Source organism: Pleurodeles waltl, chromosome 12, assembly GCF_031143425.1.
Source record: "Pleurodeles waltl isolate 20211129_DDA chromosome 12, aPleWal1.hap1.20221129, whole genome shotgun sequence".
Taxonomy (NCBI): Eukaryota; Metazoa; Chordata; class Amphibia; order Caudata; family Salamandridae; genus Pleurodeles; species Pleurodeles waltl.
In genome coordinates, this window is record NC_090451.1 from 655,493,375 (window position 1) to 655,521,321 (window position 27,947).

The 27,947-nt window shown below is 44.0% G+C and overlaps 1 protein-coding gene across 3 annotated transcripts in view; it reads left to right on the forward strand.

Moving 5' to 3' along the window:
- The window catches only part of SELENBP1 (selenium binding protein 1), a 104,488-nt gene that overhangs the window by 33,928 nt on the left and 42,613 nt on the right, over positions 1 to 27,947 (forward strand). For all 3 annotated transcript variants that reach the window (XM_069218343.1, XM_069218344.1, XM_069218345.1), the window contains exons 3-8: positions 4,595 to 4,707; positions 5,890 to 6,075; positions 6,694 to 6,814; positions 9,454 to 9,636; positions 11,580 to 11,761; positions 16,591 to 16,669. In XM_069218343.1, the coding sequence (XP_069074444.1) occupies positions 4,595 to 4,707; positions 5,890 to 6,075; positions 6,694 to 6,814; positions 9,454 to 9,636; positions 11,580 to 11,761; positions 16,591 to 16,669 (864 nt within the window). The remainder of the gene's footprint in view (positions 1 to 4,594; positions 4,708 to 5,889; positions 6,076 to 6,693; positions 6,815 to 9,453; positions 9,637 to 11,579; positions 11,762 to 16,590; positions 16,670 to 27,947) is intronic.

Sequence of the window (27,947 nt, forward strand, 5' to 3'; positions counted from 1 at the left end):
CTGCTCCTTCAGCACGTTTGCAAGTATTCTGGTGAAACATGTGAATGGCCTGTACAAAAAAACTAAGTCTGCTGGAAAATAAAAGTGTGCACCGACCTGCGAGGAATTCTTTAGGAACGCTAAGCAAGAAGATCACAGAGGAGAGACGTCATTAACAACCCAGCATGTGAAAGATGACTGTTTAATTAGGATGTTCCTGGAAGACTCCTTGTAGGGCCTCAGGTCCAACTTCACTGCACTACATGATACCCAAGGAAAAAAAGCAAGACGTCCAAAAAGATTTGAATGACTTAGGCCAGATATTTTTCACGCTGGAGGAATCAAACAATGGTAGAAAGGAGGAACTGGAATTCCTCAGAGGAAAACTGACCACCCTGTGGGAGGCGTACTTTATAATGGGAAAGAAACTTGAGGACATTGAAAACAGATCTCGGAGGAACAATGCAAGAATAAGGGGAAATGTAAGAATTTGCGGGAGTCTGTGCATTGAAATTGGTGACCTGTTTCTTTAGGGTGAGGTAAAACCTGTTGAACAACAATCAGGCAGGCTACGGTTTACGGAAGCAAAATAATACAGATACACAAAGATAAGACACTGTGCCTCACAGAAACAAATTAAAGAGGCTATCATCGGCCGCTCACAGAATCTGAAGAATGATGATTAATGGAACTAAAAGAAGACACTCCTCGTATCCTGGATCCATGGGCTAATTCTGAATGAGAAGAACATCGCAAATAGTGCAGCGCAGATTCTCAGGGAAAGTAGCCCGATGAGGACCTATCACAGGAGCAGTGGGAAGCCAACTTTCAGCAAAGTGCACAAAGGGATCGTCCATGTAAAAGGGAGAAAAACAGCTAGTAAGATCCTACTCTAGTGGCGTTTGACCCCTCATAGACTTCATACAATGAGAGAAAGCTCTGTGAATCTCTGGTGTAGAGACTGTGGCCAAAAAGGGCAAACAAACCATGTATGATGGGAGTGTCCACAGCTAGAGATCTTTTTCTGTGAATGCAATCGGCTGTATGCACTAAAACGCCCAGGACTCTGGCCAGTTTCCTGTTGGGCTGGATGCCTAATATTAAATGGGGAAGACAAAACCACTGGATACAGCTACGTAACATTAGGTTGCTCACAATCAAAAAATCCATCCTAGCAATGGGTTAGAATCTACTTATCTCCACAGTCGGCTGATTCTATAGAATATGGCGCATACTGGGCATGAAGAAGGTTACATACGCAGTCCTGGTGCGTCGGGCGGTCTGGCCAGAGCCTTACAGATAAACGCAGTTTGAGAACATTCTGGATGTGAGAGTCCACTTCTAGGGAACAATGCCAAGTTTGCCTTAAACCAGGGAATCAACATCATCACTGTCAAAGGGGTTGGGAAGTTTTTCGGTGGATGAGGTGATGTTCCATAACAATTGAAAAACTCAAAAGATTTATTGAAACCTAAAAGAGCTCTTCCGTTTTCCACTGGTGCGCCCCTTGCCAAGGTGCCTATTTGCATAACATGTGGTCAGTTCGCCATACTTCCACAGTCACAACTCTCTCATAAACTCGTACAGCCATCCACTTTTACTGGAACTGATAGCAGAACTCGATGTGAAACGTGTCTTCATTATTGTTTATTAAGTTATGACGTTTCTTGCCTAGAGGGTGCAAGGCTCCATTTTGTCCTAGGCAACAATCTTAACCCAGCCCTTTAAAAACTGTTTCACCAACGTCACCTCGATTGCACCGGACAGGAGACTATAATGAACTGCGTTCCCTTTACTTGGCAGTCGCATTGGAACTGAGGTGAAGTCGTGCACTGCAGTAAGGTGCACTGCATAAAGCACTCAGTGCTGAACTGCATAATCGAACTGCATCTACATTGATGCAATCTATAATGTGTGCAGGGATGTAAGCTATTAAGGCAGACTCTTTCTGTGTTCCAATGCAAAGCAAAGGTATGAGAGTATCTGTTATCGAAGGCAGAGTGAAGTAGTGTGAACAATATGCATTTCTAATCAGATGCAAGGTAAAGTAATCAGATGGTGTTCTGTAATCTATGGAAGAGCGCCCCCTAAGAGGGGGGAGCGTGGCCCATTAGAAGTCGGGACCGCCGAGGCCCAAGAAACCCTTTGCACTAGTGGTGCGATGGGCTGGCCTGTTACGTCCGCCCCCACGCCTCGCAAGGTGTGGGGGCGGAAGTTTAGGATGGTGAACGTTTTGGCTGCGCCAGCTCCGACCTGTTCCAGCCGCCGCATGCCAGTGGGGGGTTACATAAGCACCCCCCACCCCCCAGGAAGGCTCGGCCTTCTTGCATTGTGGCGGCTGGAGTTTCGGTCAGTTCGCAGTTGTCCCACCCACCATCTCCTTAATTTATGTCTTATCCAGGTGGCTGGTTGACACCTGTTCGGTATAAGTCAATAAGTATGCTCAATGAAGGACCACACGCCAATTATGAATAAATTTAGCTTTACTATAATTTCAGGTAAATGCAGGCATTTAGCCCATTAACAATAGTGAAATAAGAATGGCAATGAAAAGCATCTATTGATATATATGTACACTACAGATAGTATCTATGTATACGAATGAACAAAGAGTTCATTAACAGAGTAAGAATAGTAAATAAATAAAAAAATCTATATAAATGTTTATATATAAGTACACTACAAAGAGCATCTATGCATACATCTGAGTAAAGAGTTAATTGACAGATATAAACTTGGAATAACTGTATACCAACATGTGATACACTATGATGTTCAGGGAGCAGAATATTAACGAGTTGAATACTTCAGATAAGCTTTGATTTACTGCACACTAAAATGCACATTTCAATTACTGTGGCAGACTCACACTACGATGTTCAGTAAGGCAGGAAAAAAACTATAAACAAGCTGAATTTCTCAGATTATAAACACAGTGCAAATATAATAATCAATCATAATAATAGAGCAGAGAAACAAAAAGCCTTTCATCCCTGGGTGGAACTTAACTTAGTCCACGAATGCTGGGAAGCCCTCTACCGCCCGCTTGGACCTCTCTCCCCCTCGAGCGTCACGGTCTTGGAACAGCAAAACAGGGAGGCAGTTCTGGGTCTGAAGATGACAGTTTCATAACTCCATCTGCGAGCTTCAAAATTCCCTCACCCACCTTTCAGTGTTTAAATAACCTGAAGCTTGGATTCTACCCCCTTCCAGTATTTTCTAGCTATGTTATCAGTATATGTCTCTTGGCTGCCTTGCCATTCCCTGGCCATTGTTTTCATTCCATCTTTTACTGTGGTCTCGTTCTCAAGGTTGAGACTGACTCTCCTTTACAGCCTGTTTCTCACACATGCAGCTGCGAATAAGTTTATCTACGGAATGTCAAAAGAAAACAAGCTTGAAAGCGAACATCGTGAATTTCTTTCACGTTGTTCTGGCTTCGGCAGGCATCACGCTCATCTACACTGTTCAAGCTAATTAACCCTTCGCGTTACAATGTATTCCACACCTTTCCCTACTACTACACTGATCAATTTAGGTTGTGTAGAAAGTATTAGCCGGAAAGTGAGGTATTAAAGTAACCAGGAGCAACAGAGGGGTCCCCAAGGCTGGGGCCCCGGGTTAACACCAGAGATAGGATCCTGAAGTCCTGAGCCAACCTGCAGAAGTACACACCAGATTAAGGGGTAGGGAGCCCAGATCACTGGGGGGCCATGGGGCTCCCGCTCTTGGCCGCTCTGTTACACCCCTAGGCAAATTGGTGTTTGGCAGGGGGGCGGAACCCTAAGTGTGTGGACAAGGAACGGTGTAGTCAGGGCAACCGCCCCTCCTAGGGATACAGGTGAGGTACGGCTCACTTGTGTGGTCAAATGGTGGTTCAAGACAGGAAGGGAACCTGTCATAAGTAAATGATTTATGGTTACTGAAGATATCTTATGGATGTGATTTATGTTTTTGTAAATATGAAAAAGTTTATTTGAAGTGATTTATGGTGAAGTTATATGTAAAAATATCATAAATAACTTGTAATAAAAACTCCTTCCAACCAATAAGTTTGTCGGTCTATGTATGGCTGGTGGTGTGGGGGTGAGGGCTTGCCTGCAGTGTCCGGGTTCTAATGTACTTAAATCAAAGCACTGTCCCGCTGTTGATCCAGAACGAAGAGTAAAGTTTTTGGAGGAATCTCTTTCTTAAATGTAGTTTGTCTGGTCTGTGCTTGCATGGAGGTTTCCCCTACTTGACCTGTTCTGCGTGTGAGGGAAGCTTGATTTGCAGCCATTTGACCTGCAGCTGTTCTATAAGTTTACAGAAGGTTGTACTTCTGCAGCATGTAGTGTACATCTTGTGTGTGTAGTCTGCCAGTAACTATCATGTGCTGCATGGACATGATTTGAGTGTTTGACCAGTTTTACTGCTGCTACTGTGCACTATTGGTTCTGTGTGTGATGGAAGCTAGTCTTGCTCCTGTTGAACAGTAGCTGTTCATTGTGTGAGCAAATCAATCAATTTGTGGTGCCTGTTTTGTATGTCTTGGGGAAGACCTTCCTACAAAACAAAGAATACTGGCTTAAAAAAATTCTGAGAGGTTAATGCTGATCATTCTTTTTGCCTTTAGGCCCCAGGGAGGAGATTGTGTACCTTCCCTGCATTTACCGATCCACTGGAATAGAGAAGCCGGACTATTTGGCCACCGTCGATGTTGATCCGAAATCGCCAACCTACAGCCAGGTACTATACATCTGGCCTAAAGTAGGCAGGGATGTGGCGTATGGTAGAGTCTCAATGCACAACCTTCCCTCCCTAGTGTTTGATTCTGTGTAAGTAGACTGCTTGGCCTGTCTTCAGTGGGGCAGACAAGCAGAAGCGAAGGCACGCCCACTGTCCGTCAGACTTTAAAGGGTTGTATGGGTTATGCAGTCTGTTTTTATTTTTGTGAAGTTCCATATAGACTTGCAGTTCCTCCAGTTTTCTAAACAATCATGCAGGTCCTCTGGAGATGCCCACTCTCTTCCTTTAATGCTCATCATCAGAACAGTGCTCTAATGGTAGGTGACCGTCCAAAATGTACCCCCATTCAAAGTGTGGGTGGCACGTGCCACCTCAACCCAGGCAATGCAGTGGAAGAAGGTGGCAAAAGTAAATTCATTTTCTAGGGCACAGGCCTTTTACTTGTGCCCCTGCGCTACAACGCCTAGTATCCCTCCCTATATAAAGGTTAGGCCAGTCTCCGATTTTTGGGGCTTTTAATCATCATTGGGAGTGGGATCTGTGTGTATGACGTGGTTCCCTGGGCGGAAGGCTAGCCCAAACTGTAGAACCCAGCGTGCTCTGATTTCTTGTTGAGGCATATCTGGTGGCAGCTCTTGTTCCACAGCAGCACAGAGTTAAAATCCCTGACAGAATCCTAAACTCTGAACCCAGGGATTAATTTGCAGCTGCCTCTAGAGTGGAGGAAAGATGTAAGGATGTGATTGTCAGTGCTGGAGGTAAATTAGAATTGAAGCACCCGGAGCACACCCCAAACTAAAGAAAAAAGGTCACTTTCCAGGCTTCTTGCAATAGGTTGACATCGCTACTGGTGAAGTCCTAAGCGTGCTGGCTTACATCGCCATATGGAAGCAGTGTCCAATTCAGATTGTCATACAGAGCACACAAAAAGCCAGATTTCTCTGGCGCACTCTTTAAATTGTGTTAAGGCAAACCTATCACAACCATGCGCTCATTGCAGATGTGCAGTGTGTACTTGGGGAAATGGAGCAGAACAGATAGGAGAGGCAATATAGTCTACCTAGAGCAAGAGGGTTATGTATATGCGGACAGGAGGGGGCCTGGAGACAGAAACTGTTGGATGGTATTTCTTTGTACATTCACTATAGTTTGATGCCTTAACCCTTCTCTCCGCTTCATCAGGTGATCCACCGTTTGCCGATGCCAAACTTGCGCGATGAGCTCCATCACTCGGGCTGGAATACCTGCAGCAGTTGCCATGGTGATCCAACAAAGATGCGTAACCGCCTCATCCTGCCCAGCCTCATTTCCTCCCGCATTTACGTGGTAGATGTAGGCACAAACCCCCGAGCTCCCAAGATGCACAAGGTACTCTTGTAAGGCGTGGGGCTGAAAAGAGTGGCATGGGGGAAGTCTGATGGCCTTTTTACATTATGATCTTAGGAAAGTTGATTGCATCTGCTTATAAGGATGTTGGAGGCTTCTACCATCAACCGTACAATGGTCATGCAGTTTTGTTAACAGGTCTATTGCTTATGTTTGGTCTAAAAATTGTGGTGCTCACATTTTAGGTCAGTTACTTAATTCCTGTGGAGCAGCAACGTAGTAATAAGCAGGGATGTAAAAGTTGTAGGCAAATGTAAATGAAAATTGTGTTGTATTGGACATACTGCAAGGACTTCGACTAAGCTTATATGGGGTGGATGTTCGAATGATAGAAGGAATGCGGTATCCAACATACATTATGCACTCCAATGTATCCATTTCGTCTGCTTTACCAGAAAGCATGTTTCAACACAACTAAAAGCGGTAACCTCATGTCTGGAGAATAAGCAACTAAAGTGCTCATTCTATACCTTAAAAACAAAAGAGGTAGAATTTACTCCAGCCAATGTGACTTTAGGTGATGTAATGATGGAGAGGGGGAAGGCAGGAGCCGAAAGCTGTTTTCAGAATCCGTGGTCAATCTGCATTCTACCTCTGCAGGTTGTGGAGCCGGTTGATGTCTACTGGAAATGCAACCTGGCAAACCCCCATACCTCGCACTGTCTAGGAAGTGGCGAGATAATGATCAGCAGCATGGGAGACCCATCTGGCAACGCCAAAGGTATGACTGCCTCCGATCATAGACACAGGGTTGGTATTTATACTTTGTTTACAAGTTGTTTCTTCCTTTAGTCTCACCTTCTAGACAGCTTTCAGCTGTATGGTTTTGAAAGAACTCTTGTGGACCATACCAAAACTTACAGTGGGCTTAGAGCTTGCCCACTACAAATTATTGGTTGCCTTCATCGTCACCTTCATTTGCTTGCTTCTTATTTGATGTCTTGCCTTCCTCTACTTATGTTTGTTACTCCCCTTGGGCATTGCCTCTTACCATCCTTTTGATTGACTTACTTATACCCTTCAACTGCTCACATTTAGGGAACTCCTTTTTTTTTTTTTTCTTTTTTCTTTTGTTTAAGCACCCCGTGAAAGTGCGTATGTTTTCAGCATCTCCACTTTGTGTGCTGCATCCTCCCTCTTCAAATCCTTGCTCTCTCGCGTGCTATTTTTTTGTTCTATACCCCTCACGCACTCTGTGGTGTTCACTCTCCGCCCCATCCTGTCCAATACTTCCCTCTTCTTAGAATTTTTTTTATTTATTTTTTACATTGTTTTAATTCTTCTTTTCGTCTTCCGTTGCTCCCCCTGCCTTCTCTGTGTTGCTTCTCTCCCACCCCCTCCTCGTTGCTCCCCCACCCTTGTGGTATATGTTTTTTGGAGGGCCCAGCAGCTGCCATATGCTGTTGGTCCTTTCCGCTTTAAAAATAAAAAATAAATAAAAAAAAACATAGTTTTGCACAGGTTATCTATATTGGACTGCTATATTAAAAAAAAAAAAATGGCACCCACGCCAATTAGTAGGCACACGCATGTGTGGTGATGATATTTGCGTATCGCATTATCATATTTCTTTTTGCCAATCCTACCAGCACTGAGGTAAAAAGCAGTTTGGTTAGATTTTTACTGATGCTGCACAGCATAACCAAAAATAATGGCAAATCTAGTAGGTCACATAGGGCCTTTTAGCTTGGTCATTGCTTGTTGGATAGGTCAGAAATATTTCCTGTCCCGTCTAATCCTCCTGCTTAGTTTCCATGGCCACCTTTTTATAGAACTTCTTAATTTATCTGGGGGGCTATCCTCAGAGCGAGGGCGAGGAAACCGCTATTATTAGTCTATAAGGCTCGGTAGAAAGTAGACCTCATCCTTGGTATGTACTTCTTTCGCAAGAGTACCAGAACATTTCAACCTCAAAATCATAAGATGACAGGTTTGCTTCTCCATTTTTACGGCAGCTGAAGTTTTCAATAATTTACCTTGCTGCTGCTTGTGCCGCGCCAGAGTCCGCTCTCAAACAGTTAAATGCCTAAATATCCACTAAATACCCTCATTCTAGCCAACTACAGGAATATAAAGTGAAGGTTTTGGTTTATGTGTTTCTGGTAGCCATATCGTCCTTGTGTTCTAACACATGCAAGGATTTTGTGTGCCCCCTTTTCAGTGTTGGATGGCTTTTAGTTTCTGTTTCTTCTGTGAATGTGTGTGAGGGAGGGACGCAAGAGAGGGGCTGGTGGCTGGGGTGAACTAAATCTGTTGGCGCCAGTAAATCAAGAAACAGATATCTGCTTCACTTGTTTTTTGAGTATTTAAGCTAACACATATTTTAGCAATTATAGAAATGGTACTAAGCTCAATAAAGTTGCTATGTATTAAGAGATACTGGCAATGGATTGAGTTGGGTGGGGCAAGTATACGCTATTGAATGGATCTGAGCTGGGCTCAGTCTATATTCGTATTGGATGGATGTGAGGAGCCCTCAGTCTATACTTGTATTGAATAGATAGGAGTTTGGCTCAGTTTTGACTAGTACGAAATGGATATGAAATTGGCTCAGTATGTACTAACATTGAACTGACATGAGCTGGGCTCTGTAAATACCCATATGGAATGTATACGAGTTGGGCTCAGTCTGTTCTTATATGGAACGGAGATAACTTTGGGTTTATCCAAACTACCTTTGGATAGAAGTGGAGTAGATTCCGGATAAAGTGAAATTGGATGGAGCTGGAAGATTTTGGCTACAATGTTACTAGATGGAAGTGGGTTAGGTCTGGCCTAACCAGGTAATTTATGAAGGTAGGTGGGTGCAATCACAACTGAGTGTAATGGTTCGGTGGTAGGTTGGGTTTACTCTAAGACTGTGTTGATGGACATGGAAAGGATCTCCCTAAACTAATACTTACTGGAGGAAGTAGGGTTCAGTCTAAGCTGACATTGAATGGATTGACAAGGCCTTCCTTTGACACCACCCACCTCTTCATCTCTTTAGTGGCTTACACTGTCAAGGTAAAACCCTTCCTTGTAAAAATCATTCTCCCTCCAGCTTGTACATTCTGCACTGTAGTTGTGTTCACTGCCCATGCCTTGCGCACCCTGCTCATGCCTTGCGCACCCTGCTCATGCCTTGCGCACCCTGCTCATGCCTTGCGCACCCTGCTCATGCCTTGCGCACCCTGCTCATGCCTTGCGCACCCTACTCATGCCTTGCGCACCCTGCTCATGCCTTGTGCACACTACTCATGCCTTTTCATGCGCACCCTGCTCATGCCTTGCACACCGTGCTCATGCCTTGCGCACCCCGCCGATGCCTTCCACACTGTGCTCATGCCTTGTGCTCCCTCCCATTTCATTTTACTGCAGGTGGATTTATCCTGCTTGATGGAGAAACCTTTGAGGTGAAGGGAAACTGGGAGAAGGATGGACACGCTGCAGCCTTCGGCTATGATTTCTGGTACCAGCCTCGCCACAACGTCATGATCAGCACAGAATGGGGAGTGCCCAAGGTCCTGGCCGGTGGGTTTGACCCGGCCGATGTGAATGCTGGTAAGAGACACGTGCATAAGCTCTTGGGTGACTGCGGAGCAGGAGTGTTCTTCACTAAGGGGAGCAGCACTGAAGCTTGTTTACTTCTGGTAGCAGAAGCAAGGAGTATCCACTTCTTTTTATATAGCACATCATGCTACACTTTTCAAGTCACTGCGCACTATAGATCAAAGTTCAGCTATTACCCAGTTTAATGGAACTCAGTTCACATACCTTGGGAGGATGGTAGTTGAGCTGGCCTGCAGATCTCTGCAGTGATCCACCCTGCCAGCACTGGCCCTATACCCTGCCACACTCCAGCGCTTACTTTAGCCTCAGCAGATAGTGTGGCTTAAGTGTAGCTTCATCCTAGGGATCCCCAGCTTCGTGGCTGAAAGAAGTGGTTACTCATGATTATCACTGCTAAAGGCCGCCACCGCCCCAGTGTGCGGCTGTGACCCCTAGCCACCCTATGCTCGCGGTACACACAACCATCCCCTGTGTTGTTTACAGGCAGCGCGTTCCACTGAATCGCTGAGAGTGAAATGTACGCGCTTGAATGTTCAAACCAGGGTAGCTTGTCATGTGTTCTTTCACACTCTCCTCATGAGTGAGTTTTAAGCTCTATAAAAATGAAAAGATACATGCAAATTGCAGTAGGTAACAATGACACCCAAATGTCCTTTCCACATTCACGTTTGATTATATTTATCCTAGGTATTGCTTTCATATGGAGTGTAAGTAGTCACAATATGATCACAAATCTCTTATCATGCCACGTGGTTTTATTGTATCCCTTACATTCAGATGATGCTTGAAGCATCAGTGATAAGGACATCAGGAGTGCATAGCTTCTTACTGCAATCCTTCAGTCTTTTGCAATTCATTATTGCCTGAAAGTTACATGCATGAACATGGGTGTGACTTCAGAGACAGGTTTACTTGCAAAGTGCTGTAGGCTGCTGTCTATGAACTTTAAACATTTTAAAAGTTTGTGTTTTTTTCCTCCTTGAAAAATACATGTGGCCCATAGGCTTGCATTGAGGCTCTGTCCCATAACCCCATCTGCATTTCTTGCTCTGGTTTCTAAGTCCTTCGATGCCTCTAGTCCTTTGCAGGGTCCTAGGCCCCTGTATTTGTTACTTGTGCCAGCCACTCAGTGTCCAGGGCAAAGGTGAAAACGTGGATTAAAAAATAACAGAATGAAAAAATACCTACTCAAAAATATAGACTGCCACAATATCTGCCATATCACAGGCTCAGATGCTAAGAGTGCGCGTGCCTAGTCAGAATGGGAAGGCGCCGCTCACAGGAGGAAGGGGTTGTGTACACCGGCTGTGGCATCTCACACGTATGTAGAATCTTACCCTCTTCCAGTCCACTACAGGGACATTTTCCTGCCTGTCTCTATAATGGTAAACTATAGTGGGAAGGGATGCTCTGATGTTGAGGTGGATAGATAGTGCACTGTGGAAATGGGGAGAAAGAGTGAGGATTGGGAAATTAACCAGGCAGCGGCAAAGCCCAGCTTTGTCATGTTAAAATGGTTTGGTACCTCAGTGCAGCCTACGATGACTGCTTGTGGCTGTAGTGCCAGGCATGCAGAGGGCACTACAACCAACTCCGGCACTCTGTGCGAGCATAGAACTCAGGAGATGTGATTTCTCCTTCCCGTAGGTGTGAACTGTCAGGCACAGTCTGATCCACTGACCTGCTGTGCGCTGGCTTAGAAGCCATGCACTAACCTACCTGGGTAAGCACCATAGCAATGAACTGCTTGAACCTTTCAGAATCTTTAGAATTTGTAATCATTGTTTGTCAGCTACATCTAACAGTACTTGCCACCACGGAGTGTGTTTTCGAGTCCTGGTGCTTGCTTGTCAGATGCTAACATATCCCAGCTAAAGAAACCAGATAGTGGCTGGACGTACTGCATTGTGTCTAATTTAAGATTTTCGTTGCAGGTCATTACGGTCACAGTATTAATGTTTGGGACTGGACAGAACACACTCTTATCCAGACAATTGACCTGGGTGAGGATGGAGGGATCCCACTAGAAGTTCGATTCCTTCATAACCCGGATGCCGCAGAGGGCTTTGTTGGGTGTGCGCTTCGCAGCACCGTGTTCAGATTCTACAAGACACAGGTAAGACCATACTGAACCAACTAAGACTATTATAACTGCTGGGCTTCAGCTGAGTTTTCCTGTTCGAACTTCCTTGCATCCCCCGGGTACCCTCACGGGTGATGAGCTGCACTTTATAAATCCATCTGGAATGGAATGAAAGTGGCAGGTGAATTATCATTTTGTTTTTGCGGTGTGTTACGCATGGGTTATCCTGTTATAAATGCTCTCACCTATTGTGGTTATGAGAACTGGGTGATGGTGGCTGGTGTAACTCTTGTAGAGCTACAAACGTTGGTCAGGAAGTTTGGTTTAGTACTTTCTGGCTGCCCTCTAGACCATAGCCCCCCCTTGCAGTTTCTCCTGGTTTAGAGACAGTAGGAATTCAGGAGATAAGAAAGGAGGCCTCAAATTTCCCCTCAGATGCATGGATATAGATCATTGTATTCCTCTAGCAAGACATTGCACGACAATCCATTTTATTCATAAGATTTGGATATTTTCTCACTATAAGGCTCTGCCACATAATGTTTAATTTAAAGTAACAAAATACTGGCAAAACATTTAAGAACAGCTTCACAGTGATGGGTGGCTCCCAGGATTCTTTGCTGCAGGGTGGCCTTTTTAAATAACGTTTCTGCTCTGCATAGGTAGGGCATATGCACACCTCTGTTTCTCGCCATAAGAGGGTTTTCTGACAGCAAAATAAATCCCTACAAATAAAACGGTGTGATGCAACCCTCTTAAGATATCCACTTTGCCATAGGTGATGTCAAAAAAACAACTTTCTTCCATGTATTATAGGGGCGCTCATTAATTACTCCATGAGCAGCTTTGTTACAAAATATACCCCGCTTTCCCAAGGCCTAATATAGTTAATATGTTACATCATAATGAAGTTGTCCTGTTATCAGTAAAATTCCCGTTTCCTCTATGGTAGTCCGCAGTAATTAACACTCTGTCAAAAACCAGGTGTCATGGCTCAGAACTCCATTGCTACACGCCATTGTGTATTTGAGAATAAAGCTGATTATGGAGAAATTAAGTGCCCACTCGTTTTTTCCCCCAACACCTTAACGGATTCATTGCGAGTTTTTCCATAGCAGTTTGTGTTAGTATGTATAAGATCCAGCAATTGCTGAGTGCCCCTATTCATTGCTGTAGGTACAAGTTCCTTGTATCGAGAACAGGGGAAAGGAGTGACCAGTTGTGTGGTTAATAGCATATTTCACAGTGAACATCATGGCGGTGCAGTCACAGCAGGACACAGGACAGAGGTACTGGGGACCAGTATTTAAGGACCCATAGACTGGCCTAGGGGAGGTTTTCTTACTGACACAGGGAAGGTCTTGCCACTTCAGCAGTGGAGTGTAGACTATGGGGAGTCAGGACGGCTAGACCCCTCACCTAGGCAACGCGCTGCCGATAGCTTTGTGACACAATGTACACTGGTGCAGAGGAGATGATGCCTCTGTGTCCCAAGTAATGCTGGGGCTGCTAATGGAGCATCCGAGAGGCTGGCAGTCTGGTATGGGAGATTTCCCTCCCTACTTAGGTTGGAAGACACCTCAAGCCCCCACTAGGGAATGGAAGGACCTTCTGGACCAGGGATGGCAAGAAAATAGAACAGGTGGGACAGGGCTCAAAGACATTGATCGTGGGGGAGGAGAGGCATGGACACTGACGGGGAGACACAGACATTGCGACAAGAAACAAGGAGGTACTGGGACAAGGGAGATACTGACAGCGAGATGGAAACCAGAGGGTGCTGAGGTGTGGGAGATGCTGACACTGGCAGCTAATGCAGGAAGAGTTAGTGGGTAACTGACAAGGAAGACGTAGACACTGGAGAGATAGTGGGTTCGGTAGACGTGGACACATGGATGTGGTGATGTATGCGACAGTGGAAATGCAGACACCGGAATAGAAGAGAAACTATTAGGCAGGAGAGACCAGGATACTGGGACAAGCCGGCACTTTTACTGGGGTCGTGAGGTGGTAGGTTCGGTGTGGTGCTGTGGAAAGCGGACTGTGGAGTCTCCCTTTTGTAAATGACAGGGAAAATGTTTAAAATGTATATAACTCAAAATTCTTTTTATGTTAAATATTAACGCAAATTAATTTTCTATATTTACTTTAAATGTAGAACTAAAAATAGAAAAAATGCTTCAGCACTATTGATATAATTTTGGCATTAAACTTTAGTGGAAAAATATAAATGTATTAATCTAAGGTTTAAATTAAAAAATATATTTTACTGTGCATTAATAATTATTAAAAGTGATGTACAGAATTAAAATTAATGTAATTATTCTTGATAACGTTGGATGTTAAATTATGTTTTAAGTTAAAAATAGGTTAATAAATATTTTATAATTGAATAATAAATAAATACTATTCTTTAATATTTTTCAACATTCATTTATATGTATTTATGTTTTAACTATTTTAAATAATTTGTTTTAATGTAACATTATTTCCCATGAGGTTTTACTTTAAGGTCCATACCTCCATTATTTCCGATGGGGCGGCATTGCACTACCAGAGGTTGGCCATCTGTAGTGATGGACTTACTACAAAAGTATAAGTTATACATTTAAACAACTACAAAAGTGTAAGTTACTACAAAAGGGCAGTTTGTAGTAAACTTACTCAAAAGTGTAAGTTACCTGTGAATCAGGGCCTAAGTATTTGCTGTTATGCAGGTGTAGAAAACCTTCCACCTGCTTAACAAAGGGAACACACAGTTGAACACTAGCGACTGAGAAATTCCTATTCTTGATGGACAGCTGTTCTTCTGCCAGTATGAGCTATGCCCCCACTCCATTTGAGCTCCTTCTGACCACTCTTCTCTCATGGCTTCTCTCGCTTCCGTGTGCTCTCCACGTGAAACAAGTCGAGTTGCCGAATGCACATGGCACAGGACACCTGAGACCCAGTGGCAGAGCGCGCCCACAGGAGAGAAGACGTGAAACATGCTGCTTGAGGGAGCAACGGGACTGGCTATTGGCCGTATTCCAATAAAGATCGTGAAGAGGCCCGCATATGTTTTTTAGAAAGTATGAGTACCTGGCCCTAAGAACCAAATGAGTGGATGCATAATTATCTCTGAAAAACAAAGATGCAACAAAATACAAATTGTGGAAAAACTTACTCTGGCAGACAATGGCCAGTGGCCCTGAGGAAGAGCTCAATATGTATTGCCCACCTCTTATGAGGCTGAAACGTGTCAGCTGGAGAAATAGAAAGAACAATGAAAGATGGGATTTGAATACAGATAAGGGCCACAAGGGATACAGGATTCATTCTGGCCAACCTGTGGCAGTCAGTCCTCATAAAGACAACAGTGACTGCTTGAACTATATAACTGTTTGAAGAAGCTTTGTCTGAGCAATATTCATTAACAGATGTCAGGAAGAAATATGTTTTATCCCTGGGAAAAAGGTTTTATTTGCATATTAGCATCACCTGTAAGGGTGATTACTCTGAAACAGTCAGAAGTGCAAGTGATGCATAGCTGTGGTTGTGCCGGTAACATATGCTTACAATTATGCATTCCAAAAATAAATGTACCTGACACAAGAATCAGGTTTTTGTGCTGGGAAATATTTAAAATAATTATTGCTCGATGGCCCACAGAGGGAACTACACTTTATGATATTATGTTTAGGATCCTTCCCTCGAGGGTTTGTGGACATCTCATGGGGAGAATGCAGATTGCCAGAAGACTTTGTTTAACCTGGGAAATGTGTCTGACGCTTTCATTATAGAACTGGATAATTATGATTAACAAAGTAACTATCACACAACTGGGCTGAAAAACTTTACAATTTATGTAATTGCTGTGAATTATGAAAAATAATTTACATGGGTGATCTTTTCCTGACAAATATGGCTTTACTGCTACATCTGCAACAACAATTCAAAAACCTCGTATAATATGTACATTTGAGACAATATTTTTGGGTGGTGTGTGCCATAATGCCCATTAAAATGTTGCCTTTTAAATATAATTTTACTTTTAAAGTGAATGATTGTGACCGGGTGAAGTGTGTGGTCCAATTTTAAAAATATTCAGCACTTCTTAGTGATGTGCACGTGTGATATTGTATTTTTCTGAACCACAATGACCATTTTCTTTTGGTCGATTAATTGTGTGCCTCTTGATTGGCCAAACGTTATTTTCTGCTAATGCTATTTAAAACGTATGCTTTAAACAAAATTAAAAAGTTAAGAGTACAACCAACATCATGCATAGTTTTAGCAATTACTTATGTGATCCCTTGATTCTGTTACAGGCCAATGAAAACATTGGTGTTATCACTGAAGGGTACAGGGGGTGGTCTATTGCCTGCACAAGCAGCAGAATATGCCACCATGCCAGAGCTGATTGTATGAATGCAAATTTGGGATTATTGCAACAAATATTTGCACTAATGCTGCGCACAGTGTATGGATGGAAACTGTTAGTTTGCGTGGTATTAGTTCTGATGGGTACAGGTAGCCCAGTTGACTAGCGGTACCTTCTGCTGCAACTGTGGTTTGCGTAAATCCTTGTACTGGATTGGGTAAGAGGTGATCACATGACCCTATCCCTTCTCAGCCACACCCTTCTTTTCGCACCTGTTGTCCACTTTCCTCCTCTACACCTCTTGTGCCACCAGATGGAGCACAGTGACAGTGGGATTGATGTACTGAAGCACATGATGTTCTTCGGTTAGTACCCGGACACTGGTGTTTGTTTGGCAATTACGTAGTTTACTCATGCCATCTTGTAGTTTGTTTAGAGCTTGCATCTTCATCTGTCTGCTGCTTCACTCACCTGATCTTCTGTCCTTTCTTCCAAACAGGCGGGAGACTGGGCTGCCGACAAGGTCATTCAAGTTCCCAACAAGACTGTGGAAGGATGGGCGATGCCCGAAATGCCAGGTGAGCAATATCTCTGCTGTGTCTAAAAAAAATTCCACCAGATTTCATTTTGCTCATCTGTGCCTCGGCTAATAAAATCTTTCTGGAGGATTTAAATAGTGTTGCCACTGCGCCCAGTAGGGCCTTCAGGGCTTTGCAGCAGCGCAAATCACGTATATGTAGTGGGTCAGCGGTGGCAAGGCCAAAGAGGTTCACCTCAAGGTGCCTTGTGTTGCAATTTTGCACCTGTCTCATTATCCATGCATATGTATTTGGTTGCATCATAAAATGTTGCACAATGCGTGAAACTGATATTGATTTGCCAGTAGAAAGAGGCAAGAGTCTATGTAGCGCTCTGCGATTACTAGACTTTGCCATAAGGGCAAGTATCCAAGAGACACAGGAATATTCCACTTGCTACTTTACACCTGGGGTGAAATACATTTTTTAAGGAAGGTGTCTTTAAATGAAACCACGTGGCGTCAAATGCATCCCTGCATACCTCCTCCCATTGTTGAAAACTGATTGGTATTCAAATTTGCAGGGAGTAGTTGTGGTGTGAAATCTACGTTTTAAGCTGTGATACCAGGAGTCCAATGTGGTAACGTCTGCTTCACCCCTTCCAGCATAAAACACATTATCCCTCTGAGTCTCAGTTGGCAATAGCCCAGATTTAGTTGGGAGCGTGACAATCTTGTACATACAGTAAGTAGTACTTAGTAACTATGGTGAAAGGTGAAAAAACTTTTCCATACACTTTACTACAGTAGAGGGTCTGGCAGCCTGGGAAAAAGAAAAACATTCCTGGGTGCACCGTGGAAACAATACATTTTTCTTCATCTAAACTCTAAACTTCAGTGACCATCATGAGGAACTTGAGGATGGCATTAGGTACCTGTTAGGATAAAAGTCCTCTGCATGTCTTTGTGAATCTGTGGCATACTACGCTTCTATGTTTTTATGACAGCCCTGTGCATTTTTCTTTCGGTGAGCTCAAACACCATGCAGCCCCTTCCATATATGCGCTAAGATGCCAGAGCTGGGCTGTGGCTTCAAGGGGCAACCCAGGTGCACTCTCCTTTTAGGGATCACCACATTCGCTCAATCCAGACTATGGGCCTTATTATGACCTTGATGCAGGAGTTTCCTCCATCACAAATGTGACGGATTTTGCGTCCACCGTATTACAATCGCCATTGAATATAATGGGACCATAATACGGCGGATGGGGATAACCTTCACATTTGTGATGGAGGAAACCCCTCCGTCAAGGCTGTAATAAGGGCCTCTGTGTGCACCAGGGATGGTGGCCACATAATCATCAGTGTAAAGGCCTTCTTTATCTGTACTTCTGAGATCAAAGACCTGCAGGCTCCCTTCAGGAGAAGCTGGGGAAACTCTTACTGGCTCGCTCCAGGAAAAGTCAGCGCAGTTCACTATCACGGGTTCTTTGCCTCCATCATGACAGGACTTCACTTACATGTATGTGTGTGTTTTTTTACGTGTGTCTGGACAAGCAAATAGTATAGTCAACTGTACTCCACGTGCGAGTTGGTTACTGAGGATGGTAGCTGGCTGCGCTGAGCCTACTTATGTAGAATATTCTGCCCCAGCTCCCTAAAGCCATTTGTCTCAGTGGATGCGGAAGGTCGTCCAGGGGCAACGCTGAAGTAGCTGCAGACCACCTGCAGACGTGAAGCAGATGCTTACCCAATTACCGGCCTGGATCTGCATTCCTTGATAAAAGGCCTCTTGTCTCTTGCCATTCCCCACTGCCACCCAAACCTCTTTCAGGGTGGGCAGTCAGATTGCATGAGTTGACCATATAAGTGAAAAACATAGGGTAAAGGCAACTTGACAAGTCACTGACCCCAACCCAGAGCCTGTTGGCTATTGGACTTTGAAGGTCAGTGAACTGTGCATCCCTCTACTGGAAACCACGTCACCCCTACCAGACATCAATTGGACACCCCAAGGACATTGGGCCAGATTACGACCTTGGCAAAGCGGATTGCTCTGTCCCAAATGTGACGGATATCCCGTACGCTATATTACAAGTTCCAAAGGATATAATGGAACCTGTAATACAGCGGGCGGGATAGCCGTCACATTTGGGACAGAGTAATCCCCTCCGCCAGGGTCGTAATCGGGCCCACTGTCTTACTTGTGTGTGAAGTGGGCACCTTGTTCTTTGGCTGGGCACATTTATTTAAACCTTTCTTGGGAATTAATTGCATCTGACTGTATTGACTTCTTAGTAAGTGCAAAGCCACGTTCCAGGCAAAACCCTTATCAAAAATAAAATCAAAATTATCGAAACCCCAAAACCTTTATGGTATCCTTTAAAATAGACCTTTAGTTCCTGCAAAACAGGCTACTGTATTTCAGTTTCTGAATGCTTCTGAGCAGACTTGAGGTTCCTGAAGTCTCTCTTATGATCTAACTTGGGTGATAGGGTTCAGTGTTACTGTGATTTCTAGACCTCAGCCCTTGGGAACTTTAAATCTCTTTGGTGTTGAACCTCTGTCATAGAAGGTGCTATTCACTTCTTGTCTTTCACTATTTGGCCTAATTGTAGGTATAACATATTTTTATATTCAGTTAAAGGTCGTTCTTTCTAAGGTAAAGAGGGGAACTGGACATTGACTTTATTAACTGTTACTACTTATTAAATTGTATGCTGTATGTCTAGCCCTACACCGCCTCCTATAGTAAGCCTTGGTTGCTCAACCTCGCTACCCATGGAGAGTCTATGCTACAGGAGAGAGCTCTGTCATTACATTAGAGTCCAGGGATATTGTGACCATAGGAGCTAGTGGTAAACATAACCATTGTTGTAATTGTTGCCCGGTTTTCTCTAAACCCAGGAAAAGTCCTCAACTTCTCTCTCCAACAACTACGTGGAAAACTCTATGGTCGATATTAACCTGGCGATGAAGGTCTATAAAGGATTTTTTCAATATATTAATAAGGCCATGATGGTTCCTCTTTTAAAGGTGTTATAGTCGCATAAGATGACTAACTTTGGGAATCTAGGCTTCTGCCTAAGATTTTCGTAAAGTTATTTGTCCTTCGGGATTCACAAAAAGTAATTTCCTTGGGCATGGAAGTCTATGAAAAGGGCAACCTTCCATCTCAATTCTTTATCTTAGTCTGGTGAATTTTGAGGCTCCAGAAAATTTGTCGGTTTCAGTTAGTGTTAAGGTGCAAAATACACCTTACCTATTCCCTATACGCCATGCAGAGGTATTCAGTGCACTTTCACAAGTAATTTGCACACTTCTCTGATCATTGTTAACGTTTTAAAGAGTATAAAAGCCGTTTACAGAAAGCTGCAACTGTTTAACAAATTATCAGTAGATGACTTGGCCCCCACCCCTATAGAAGCCTAATTTCCAGTACTAAAACTATGCATACAGCATTTGCCATAATCATTACACAAAAGCCACCATATTTACAAATGTTGTTGTGGTCATTAGTTGGCTTTAGGGCTAAACAAATTCCTGAATCCTGCATTCCGTGAATCAGGATTTGGGGTTTCCATCTGTAAATCCAAATTTTTCCAATCATAACCATAATTTATAACCGCAAAACACCTTTGTGAATCATGCCTTCAGTAGCTAACGGGATCTCAGGTGGACATTCCTGAGGAATGTCACTAGGGAGGTGTTCAGTATGTTCGATTATGGAGAAGGTTTCCTTCATACTCCAAGTTGCAAATTGGCGCTTTTTCCCATGTTAAGGACTGGCGTTAGCCAAGACCTTTTTTATTTTACTAAAACGATATGTATGATATACTTACTTGGAGAGGCTTTCAGTGAGATTCTTCATCCAGTAGTCTGCTATTATGTCATTCACATTTTCCTTCCACCGCTTATACCATTTAGCATGGGGCAGTGGGTGAGCTCCCTGCTGCCAATGGTTCACTGCACTGAGGGGCGACATTCTGTACAAACTATATGACAAAGCCGTGCTTTTGAAACCCCAAAATATTTTTTATTTTAGCTAATGTCCTTTTTTTAGATTGATAAGGGCACAGCAGCTAAAATTTTGCAAACTATAAAAAAAGAAACAATCACTGGCAATGCTAAAAGGTTAGCTTTAACGACAGACATTTTGGCTTTGCCAATGCTTGTTTTTTTTTTATTATTAAGAACTCGGCCGCCTTGACACAGGAAGATGAAAGCAACAATATAGTCGCATTTGAAAGGGTCTGGAGAAGAACCAGGGTTGATGATGATAACCTAGAGTATGCAGGGGTGAAGCTGGAGACCGTACAAACGGATCTAATGCATAGTGCTTACTGTCATTCAGTTGATGCCTCAAAGCCCTACACATAGCACTGGTTCTGAATATTCCATTTAATTTCAGTACATTGACATCTGAAGGATGAAAGGTTTATTGACTCAGTGGCTGACACCTATGACTTGAAGGTTGCGCATAGACACGTGAGCAGTTAGCTCACTGAGCTATCTCACCCGGTGCTCCTTGAAATACTGGTTTACCTAAATAAGGAACAAACAATACAATTATTGTAGAATTTATCTTGACTTCTTGGAATGTACACCTGAAAAGGGTTCTCCCCCATTTAATAAGTTAACAAATTTATTGTATCAAATTTGTATGTATTTTTTAAAATGCATTAGTGGTAAACAGTGAATCCTCTAATGTCTTTTCTCTGTTGAACGCGGTGGATGGTGCTCTTTTGCGACCTGCCCAGTGCCAGGAAGCACCTCGGGGGCTGCTCTCCCTGGTGTTTTATTCCCAGGCAGGATTAAAGGTCCAATTATTAGATGGCTGTAAACTCCATGAGAAGATACCAGTGTGTAATTAAAGAATCTAGCCGTTGCTTTCCCGTGATTTTATAGTCATCGCAAGATGTAGTGCACGGAATGGGGAATAGCCATGCTAGACCATAATTGGGTGGGGAAACCGTGGTTTGATCATATTACAGGTACTATTCTCAGTGCTTAATTTGTCAAAAAGAAAAATGCCAGGTCCCTCGGCAGGAGGCCGCTGCCACTTGAACCACCCATTCCCCCTCTCAGCGCTGCCAATAACAGCAACAACGCAACCACTAACCATCACACTCTTGTGACAGTTCAGTTTCCTCCAAACCCCGAAGCTGCAAGGATGTCTTAGGTGACAGGTTTTAGTCATCTTTAATGTATATTGAATTAATAAACAATTGTGGTTGTGCTCGTCTCAAAAGTAGACAAACAGCACCACCACGTGGTAGACTGTCATAAGTGCTGTTGTTCACAATTAATTACCGATGTTGAGCACTGGAAGCCACTAGCTCTATTAAACACTGACTATTCTGCTCAAATGTAGAGCTTGTTTTGAGAAGGTGGTAAATGTGAGTCGGGGCGCAGCAGGTTGTTCCGTTGGGGCAGTGGAGTGGGGGGCTTCAAAGGGGCAGACAGGCTGCAGGAGTGCTGGGGGCCCATTGCATTCTCCTCCGTTGTGTTTTTGCACCGGTGAAATTGAGTCTGTGTTCCAGCACCCTGTTATCCTGGGTGTAGATTTAGGAACACCGGGACATGTATAATCTGATTCCACCATGCTTGACTCATAATCTGTCTTGGGGGCCATATGGTTGATGCTAGGAATTGTGTACATGTGCATCCAAGAGTGTTAGGAACAGTAAAGTTCGGGGATCTGTCTTCCCTGTGTTGGAGAGAGTTACTCACCTAGTCGCTACAGATTACAATGAGGGCATGGGGTATTTAAAGTTTGGGTGAACTTTGGACTGACAGTCTACAAAAGAGAAAGCTCTTGACCCTTGTACCTTGTACAGTATACAAGAAGAGCAAACCAATAAACAAAACTTCTGCAAAAGAACAAGGATAGCTGTCAAATGTAAATCATACTGTGTGTTGTATTTCTTGTTTGAGGAGGGGGGGGGGTACAGGGGTAGGCAATTCCATTCAGTTGTTCTTGATGTTATGGGAATATGTAAAGAGCTGGCTTCAAAGCCCAGAATCCCTAGAGTTTTAAAAGTTTGTAATGCCTGTTTAACAAACTTGTTATTGGCTTATTGGTGCAGTACTCTATTGCTGAAGCCTACGAACACCAACTGAGGACCAGGAGGGCCATGAAAGGCCCGGAGCACACCAATCCCTCGGGACACGTGACCCCTTCCAGCTCCCTTGCATTCTAAGTGCACGAGATAGGCTAACCAGCTTTAATTATAGGCATGTCTTTTACTCTGGAGTCTTTGTGAGGCTACAGAGAATGGAAGGAGCGAAGCAGGGGTGTCCTCCCTGAATATCGAATTAAAAATATCGATGAGACAGAATTTCAAGGACAGAATATCGAAAATATCTTGATTTTCGATACCTAACTCCACATATATAAGTACCACGATGTGCAAATATTTTCAAGGTATGTAAATGTGGAGCCGGGAAGAGTAAATGTATTCTTCCGTAACTGCCCACACCTTTTCATATGTTGTCCCTTGATATGTTGTCCTTGATGTTCGTATGCCACGATATTGTTGGTGTCGATATTCGGTAGCACAATGTAAATCGGCCAGGATCTGCCTTTCCTGGTCCGCTGTGGGCCTGGCACTCCCTCTGCTGTACCAGAGGCCCATACTCCCCAACAAGGCAGTGGTCTTGTTTACCACACCTTTAAAATTAAGGAAATTCGGGAGCAGCGGGTTAATCTGAAGCATGCATAATCTTTTTGACCTTTGAGTAGGCTTCTGCTGAATTGATCGATGTGGAACAAAATGCACCAAATGTCCAGTTTCAGATAAGCAACATGATACATTACAATGAAGGCCGCAGCACACCACGAACTTCATCTAGTGACTGCAGCAAGGTAGGCCACAGCTTGATGTGAGGTTGGTGCATCAGTGTGGAACCGTCCAAACCCGACAGCAGACCTGCTGAGACTGTACTCGCTCTCAGGGCGAAAGCTGTGACACAAAGTTCAAAGTCACGAAAGCAGAACTGCAAACTGTGGACAGAACAAAGGACAGGGCAAGGCACTGTCCACGAGGTCGGCAATAACTGTTAAGTGTGGCTGATCTCAGTCCGGCGCCCCACAGCAATGCTTCCCACTGGCAGACATGAGATTTCCAAGTTTTCACTGGGATGTCAAAATGTATCCGTTTTTTAATGTATTCACAGAGCACTACCCAGCCAGCTTACATGTACAAACCCTCACAGAGCTGCAGGCAATGATTAACCCTGCGGCAATGACAGAACAGGGAGCAGGGTGAGGTCAACACTCGAGGCAGCCGAGGAGGTGAAGTCTGAAGGGATGAGTTTGTTGTTGTTTTCTTGCAAGCAGGGAGGATATGATGTAGCCTTGCGTTGTCGGGGGCCTAGGTCCGTAATTTTGGGGCTAGGCAAGAGAAAATTCTTTTAATGTTTGTTTGCCCGGAATTTCCAGATTCAGACGATCTGCGACCACCTGTGAGCTAGAGTTCAGAGTTCAGAAAACAGTAGGGGGGTGGATTTGCCCCGAGTGCTGTCTGGGATCTATAAATCAGCCCCCGCTTCCCAGCAGTGCCCAATGGATGTGCCGCAGAGCAGGGAGATGTGACCAAATTCCCTCTCACCACCGAGTGGGCGAGCAGGCGCGCGCATTAGAGCTCGAAGGGGCCTGGGGCACAATTTTCCTGCTAGTCCTGCTAGGGTGGCACCCCTTCTCGATGGCGAGGGACCAGGGCGGTCTCTGCACGTCAGAAAGTGCAAGGGACTGTCAGTTCAGTTTTTTAAACCGGTGGAGTGGGTAGGGCGTGGTAAGATTATAAATTGGTAAGTATGCTGTGCTCCTCGAATTCCTCCCTTAAATTGCGGCCTTTAATATTGAATATAGTTTTCTTTATAGCTCTGGCGGCAGGACTACTGGCTTTGGGAAATGTAGGCTAGTAACTGGGTAAAAGAAAGTTCAGCTTCCGACAAGCAATAGACATCTCTGCGGCGTGCGTCATCAGAGCTGTCTGCACACAGTGACGCAGGTTCGTGCGGGGGCCGCAGAGAGGGCCTGTGATCCTCTGCTGGGTCATTGCTTCAGCCGTACGTCACCGAGCCTGTAATGCTCACAGAGCACATTTACTGCAGTTCTGTGGGTCCTAGAAGTAAGAGGAGGCAGGTGCGCGTGTACTTTGGTGCACGTGGCAGAAGCCGGCACTGTACCAGACCTAGTTGCAGGCGTTGCAGTTTTTGCAGGGCTCAGATCAAACATTTCAGACGGGATCCACATAAAGCAAACACCTGCTTTTGAAGTTAAAAAAACAAAACAAAAAAAAAAAACCAAATCTTCCAAACAAAAGAGAAAACTCAGCTGCTCGGTCATCTGGTGCCATCTAGTGGCAAGTTCGTGTATGCGCTCTGTTCAGGAATAAAAAGGGCTGGCTGTATAAGCGCGTTTTACATCACAACCAAGGGGCGCTGAAAGCCGCGGGGGCTCGAGAATAATGATCCGTCTTTGTAGGATGTTGTGAACAGTGATGAATCCCCGACTTGCAGGCGTTCTTCCGGCACAGGGGGCAAGGAGTGGATTAATCAGTGCTGCTTAGGCTCCTTGGATGAGTGCTTGGCCTTCCTGGCATAAGGCTTGTGACAGTGCATTTCCCCTAAACTCTCTCCACAGTTTCTTTGTGGCTATTTTCAATGTGTGTTATCGTAAATAACTTTCTACATTCAGAGTACATTTGGCCAAGGATGTGTCTGGTTGACTTTATTTTTGAATATTTGAGCCTTTGTCACGCTGGGAGTGGTTGTGGGTGGAGGCCGGCTCAGGAACAATCCTGGCCCTCCGGCTTCCACCTCTGGACTTTCCAGTGGAGCTGCCCATGGAGCCGGTTCTGTTGCTGAGAGCTGGCATAGCTCTTGGAGGCCTTTGCCTGTGAGCTTTCACTGTGTCCGGCACTGTGCTGACGGTAACTACAGCGACGTGTATAAGAAAAATATTATCCTAACAGAAGTACTGTCCATAAAACATCATGTGGTGGATACTGTCTTTTTCAGGTGTCAACAGATGTATATTATCAAACCCTTCATGTCCATTGCTGTGTTTTCACGAGGGGCATTTATGCCTGCTGCCCCATATAGGTGCTTTAAATTAATCACTGGTGTAGCCACATTTACTCAAATTTCAAACGCAGAAGAGGAGAATGCATCATCTGTTTATCAAACTAAAATATCAATATAATACATAAATAAATAAACAACTAAGTAACTTTTACTCCGACCTACTACACAGGGTAAATACTATATTTAGATGATCACCCAACTCTCCTAACAATACTTACCATCAGCTCTGTCACAAAGCGATGGCTATCCCGTCCGACATATTACAATCCCCGTAGGATATAATAGGATCATAATACGGCAGACAGGATATCCCTCACATTTGTGATGGAGTATTTCCCTCCACCAGGATCTAAATCAAGACCTTAGTCAGTAATATTGTATACTTCTGTTCTAATGTGTCAAATCCTCCCCTACAAATGAGCCACAAATATTGATTTCCACCTTACTCCCTTAAAACGTATTGCTCATGGTACATGGAATGCACCCTCTCATAATCCTTTTCACTGACTATCCATACCAGGCCACCACAACAGTAATCTTTATACAAAAGTCATATCAATCTTTCACGATGCTTATGTGGAACCAACAATTTGTCTGACCTACACAAAATACCCCCATCTACAGATAACTCTTTTTGTCCTGTGGTCCATTGAGGGTCAGCAGACTCCAAGTCATGTCTGCAGACATGAAGCTCTCTAATTACCTGGTAACATATTGAAGAAGGATATTGCGACACCCACTATAGGACGCATGGTCTCCGTCCGAGCACCCTAAAAAAATAAAAATGAAGCAGTCATAAGAGGGCAGGGTGATCATCTCCCGACCACCTTGCTCAGGTGGGGTAAAGGGGACAACTCTGGGATAAAAAATTATATATAAAAAAAGTTGACTTTGCACTGGGTTTTTGGACTCCAACGGGTCGAAGGCTGGGTATGCGACTGGGCCTCACCGTGGTTTGCAGACTGGAACTTGCTCCTCAAACATATCTGAAGTTCAAGAAAGTGTCCATCAGTCTTCAAAATTCCCAAATCCTGATTGCAAACCCCTTAAAAGAAAAAAAAAATTAAAACTGGACAGCAGGAATTGGATGCCCATAGTGGGCTCGGTGTAGGGCCCTGCACGCCACTGTTCGATGTGGTATATGATCACAGAATCCTGGAAATCTGAAAAATCTGATCTGAAAAATCCACAGTTAAAGTCAAGCTATGGCTAGCTTGGATTAGAACACTTTGGGCCACATGTACGAACACTTTTTCCCATAGACACATAATGGGTAAAAACCTTTGCTACATATGGCCCTTTAACACATGTTTAAAACAAACATGAAATTAACTTGAAAAAACGTAGCTAAAGTACATTTATGCTTATAAATTACAACTGAAAACTACTGAAATTTGCAAATGATGGGTGTAACTTACACAAGTTCCATGCAGTCTGTAACTCAGACACCAAATGTAGTGCTTGAGACCTTACAAAATAAAACCAACATGTAACAACGCCTAAAAGCACACCAATAGAACACCTACACAAAAGAGTAAATAACAGTCTATTCATTGTTGTCACATTGATTGTCTTTATGCTACTGTGATAAGCAGCCTCACCTGTAACATTGTTCATATCTTCTGCAACTGCATTGTGAGATGTGAGTTATGGAGTGCACCCAGTGCTTTAAATGGGCCGGTACTCACAGGTACTAAGTTCCGGCACTTCTTATTTTTCTCACTCTGAGTACCGGCACTTCTCTGCTGCCAAGTAGAGTACCGGTACTCATGAAAGGTAGTCTCATTAGCTGCTAGTGCTGCTGAGCACTAGGCTGTTAGAGTTGAACCTGTCTCTGACAGCTAAGGTGCTGCTTTAGCCCTGAGCTGACCCCGCTGAGCTATTCAGCAGGAATTATCTGCCTAATGTCCGGATATTCACCATCACGCTGTGTTTGACAGAACAGTGCCCATTCAGGCCCTGTGCTGTCAATCACATTCACACTACTGTATGCATTTCTGCAAACACAGGAATGGAGGGATCCCCGCTAACAGCGACATCTAAGAAAGCCATGGGAGGAAAGAAGTTTAAAATGGCTTTAATTCCTCCTGAGTCTTTTGAACGAGGGTCTGCTTACGTCTGTGTGTGTGCCTGCTTTTATGCATGTGTTCTTCTGTGAGAGAAAAGCGAATGAAAGAGGGAGAGAATCGGGATACTTTAACCCCTTCGCTGCCAGGCCTTTTCCCCCTCCTGTGCCGAGCCTTTTT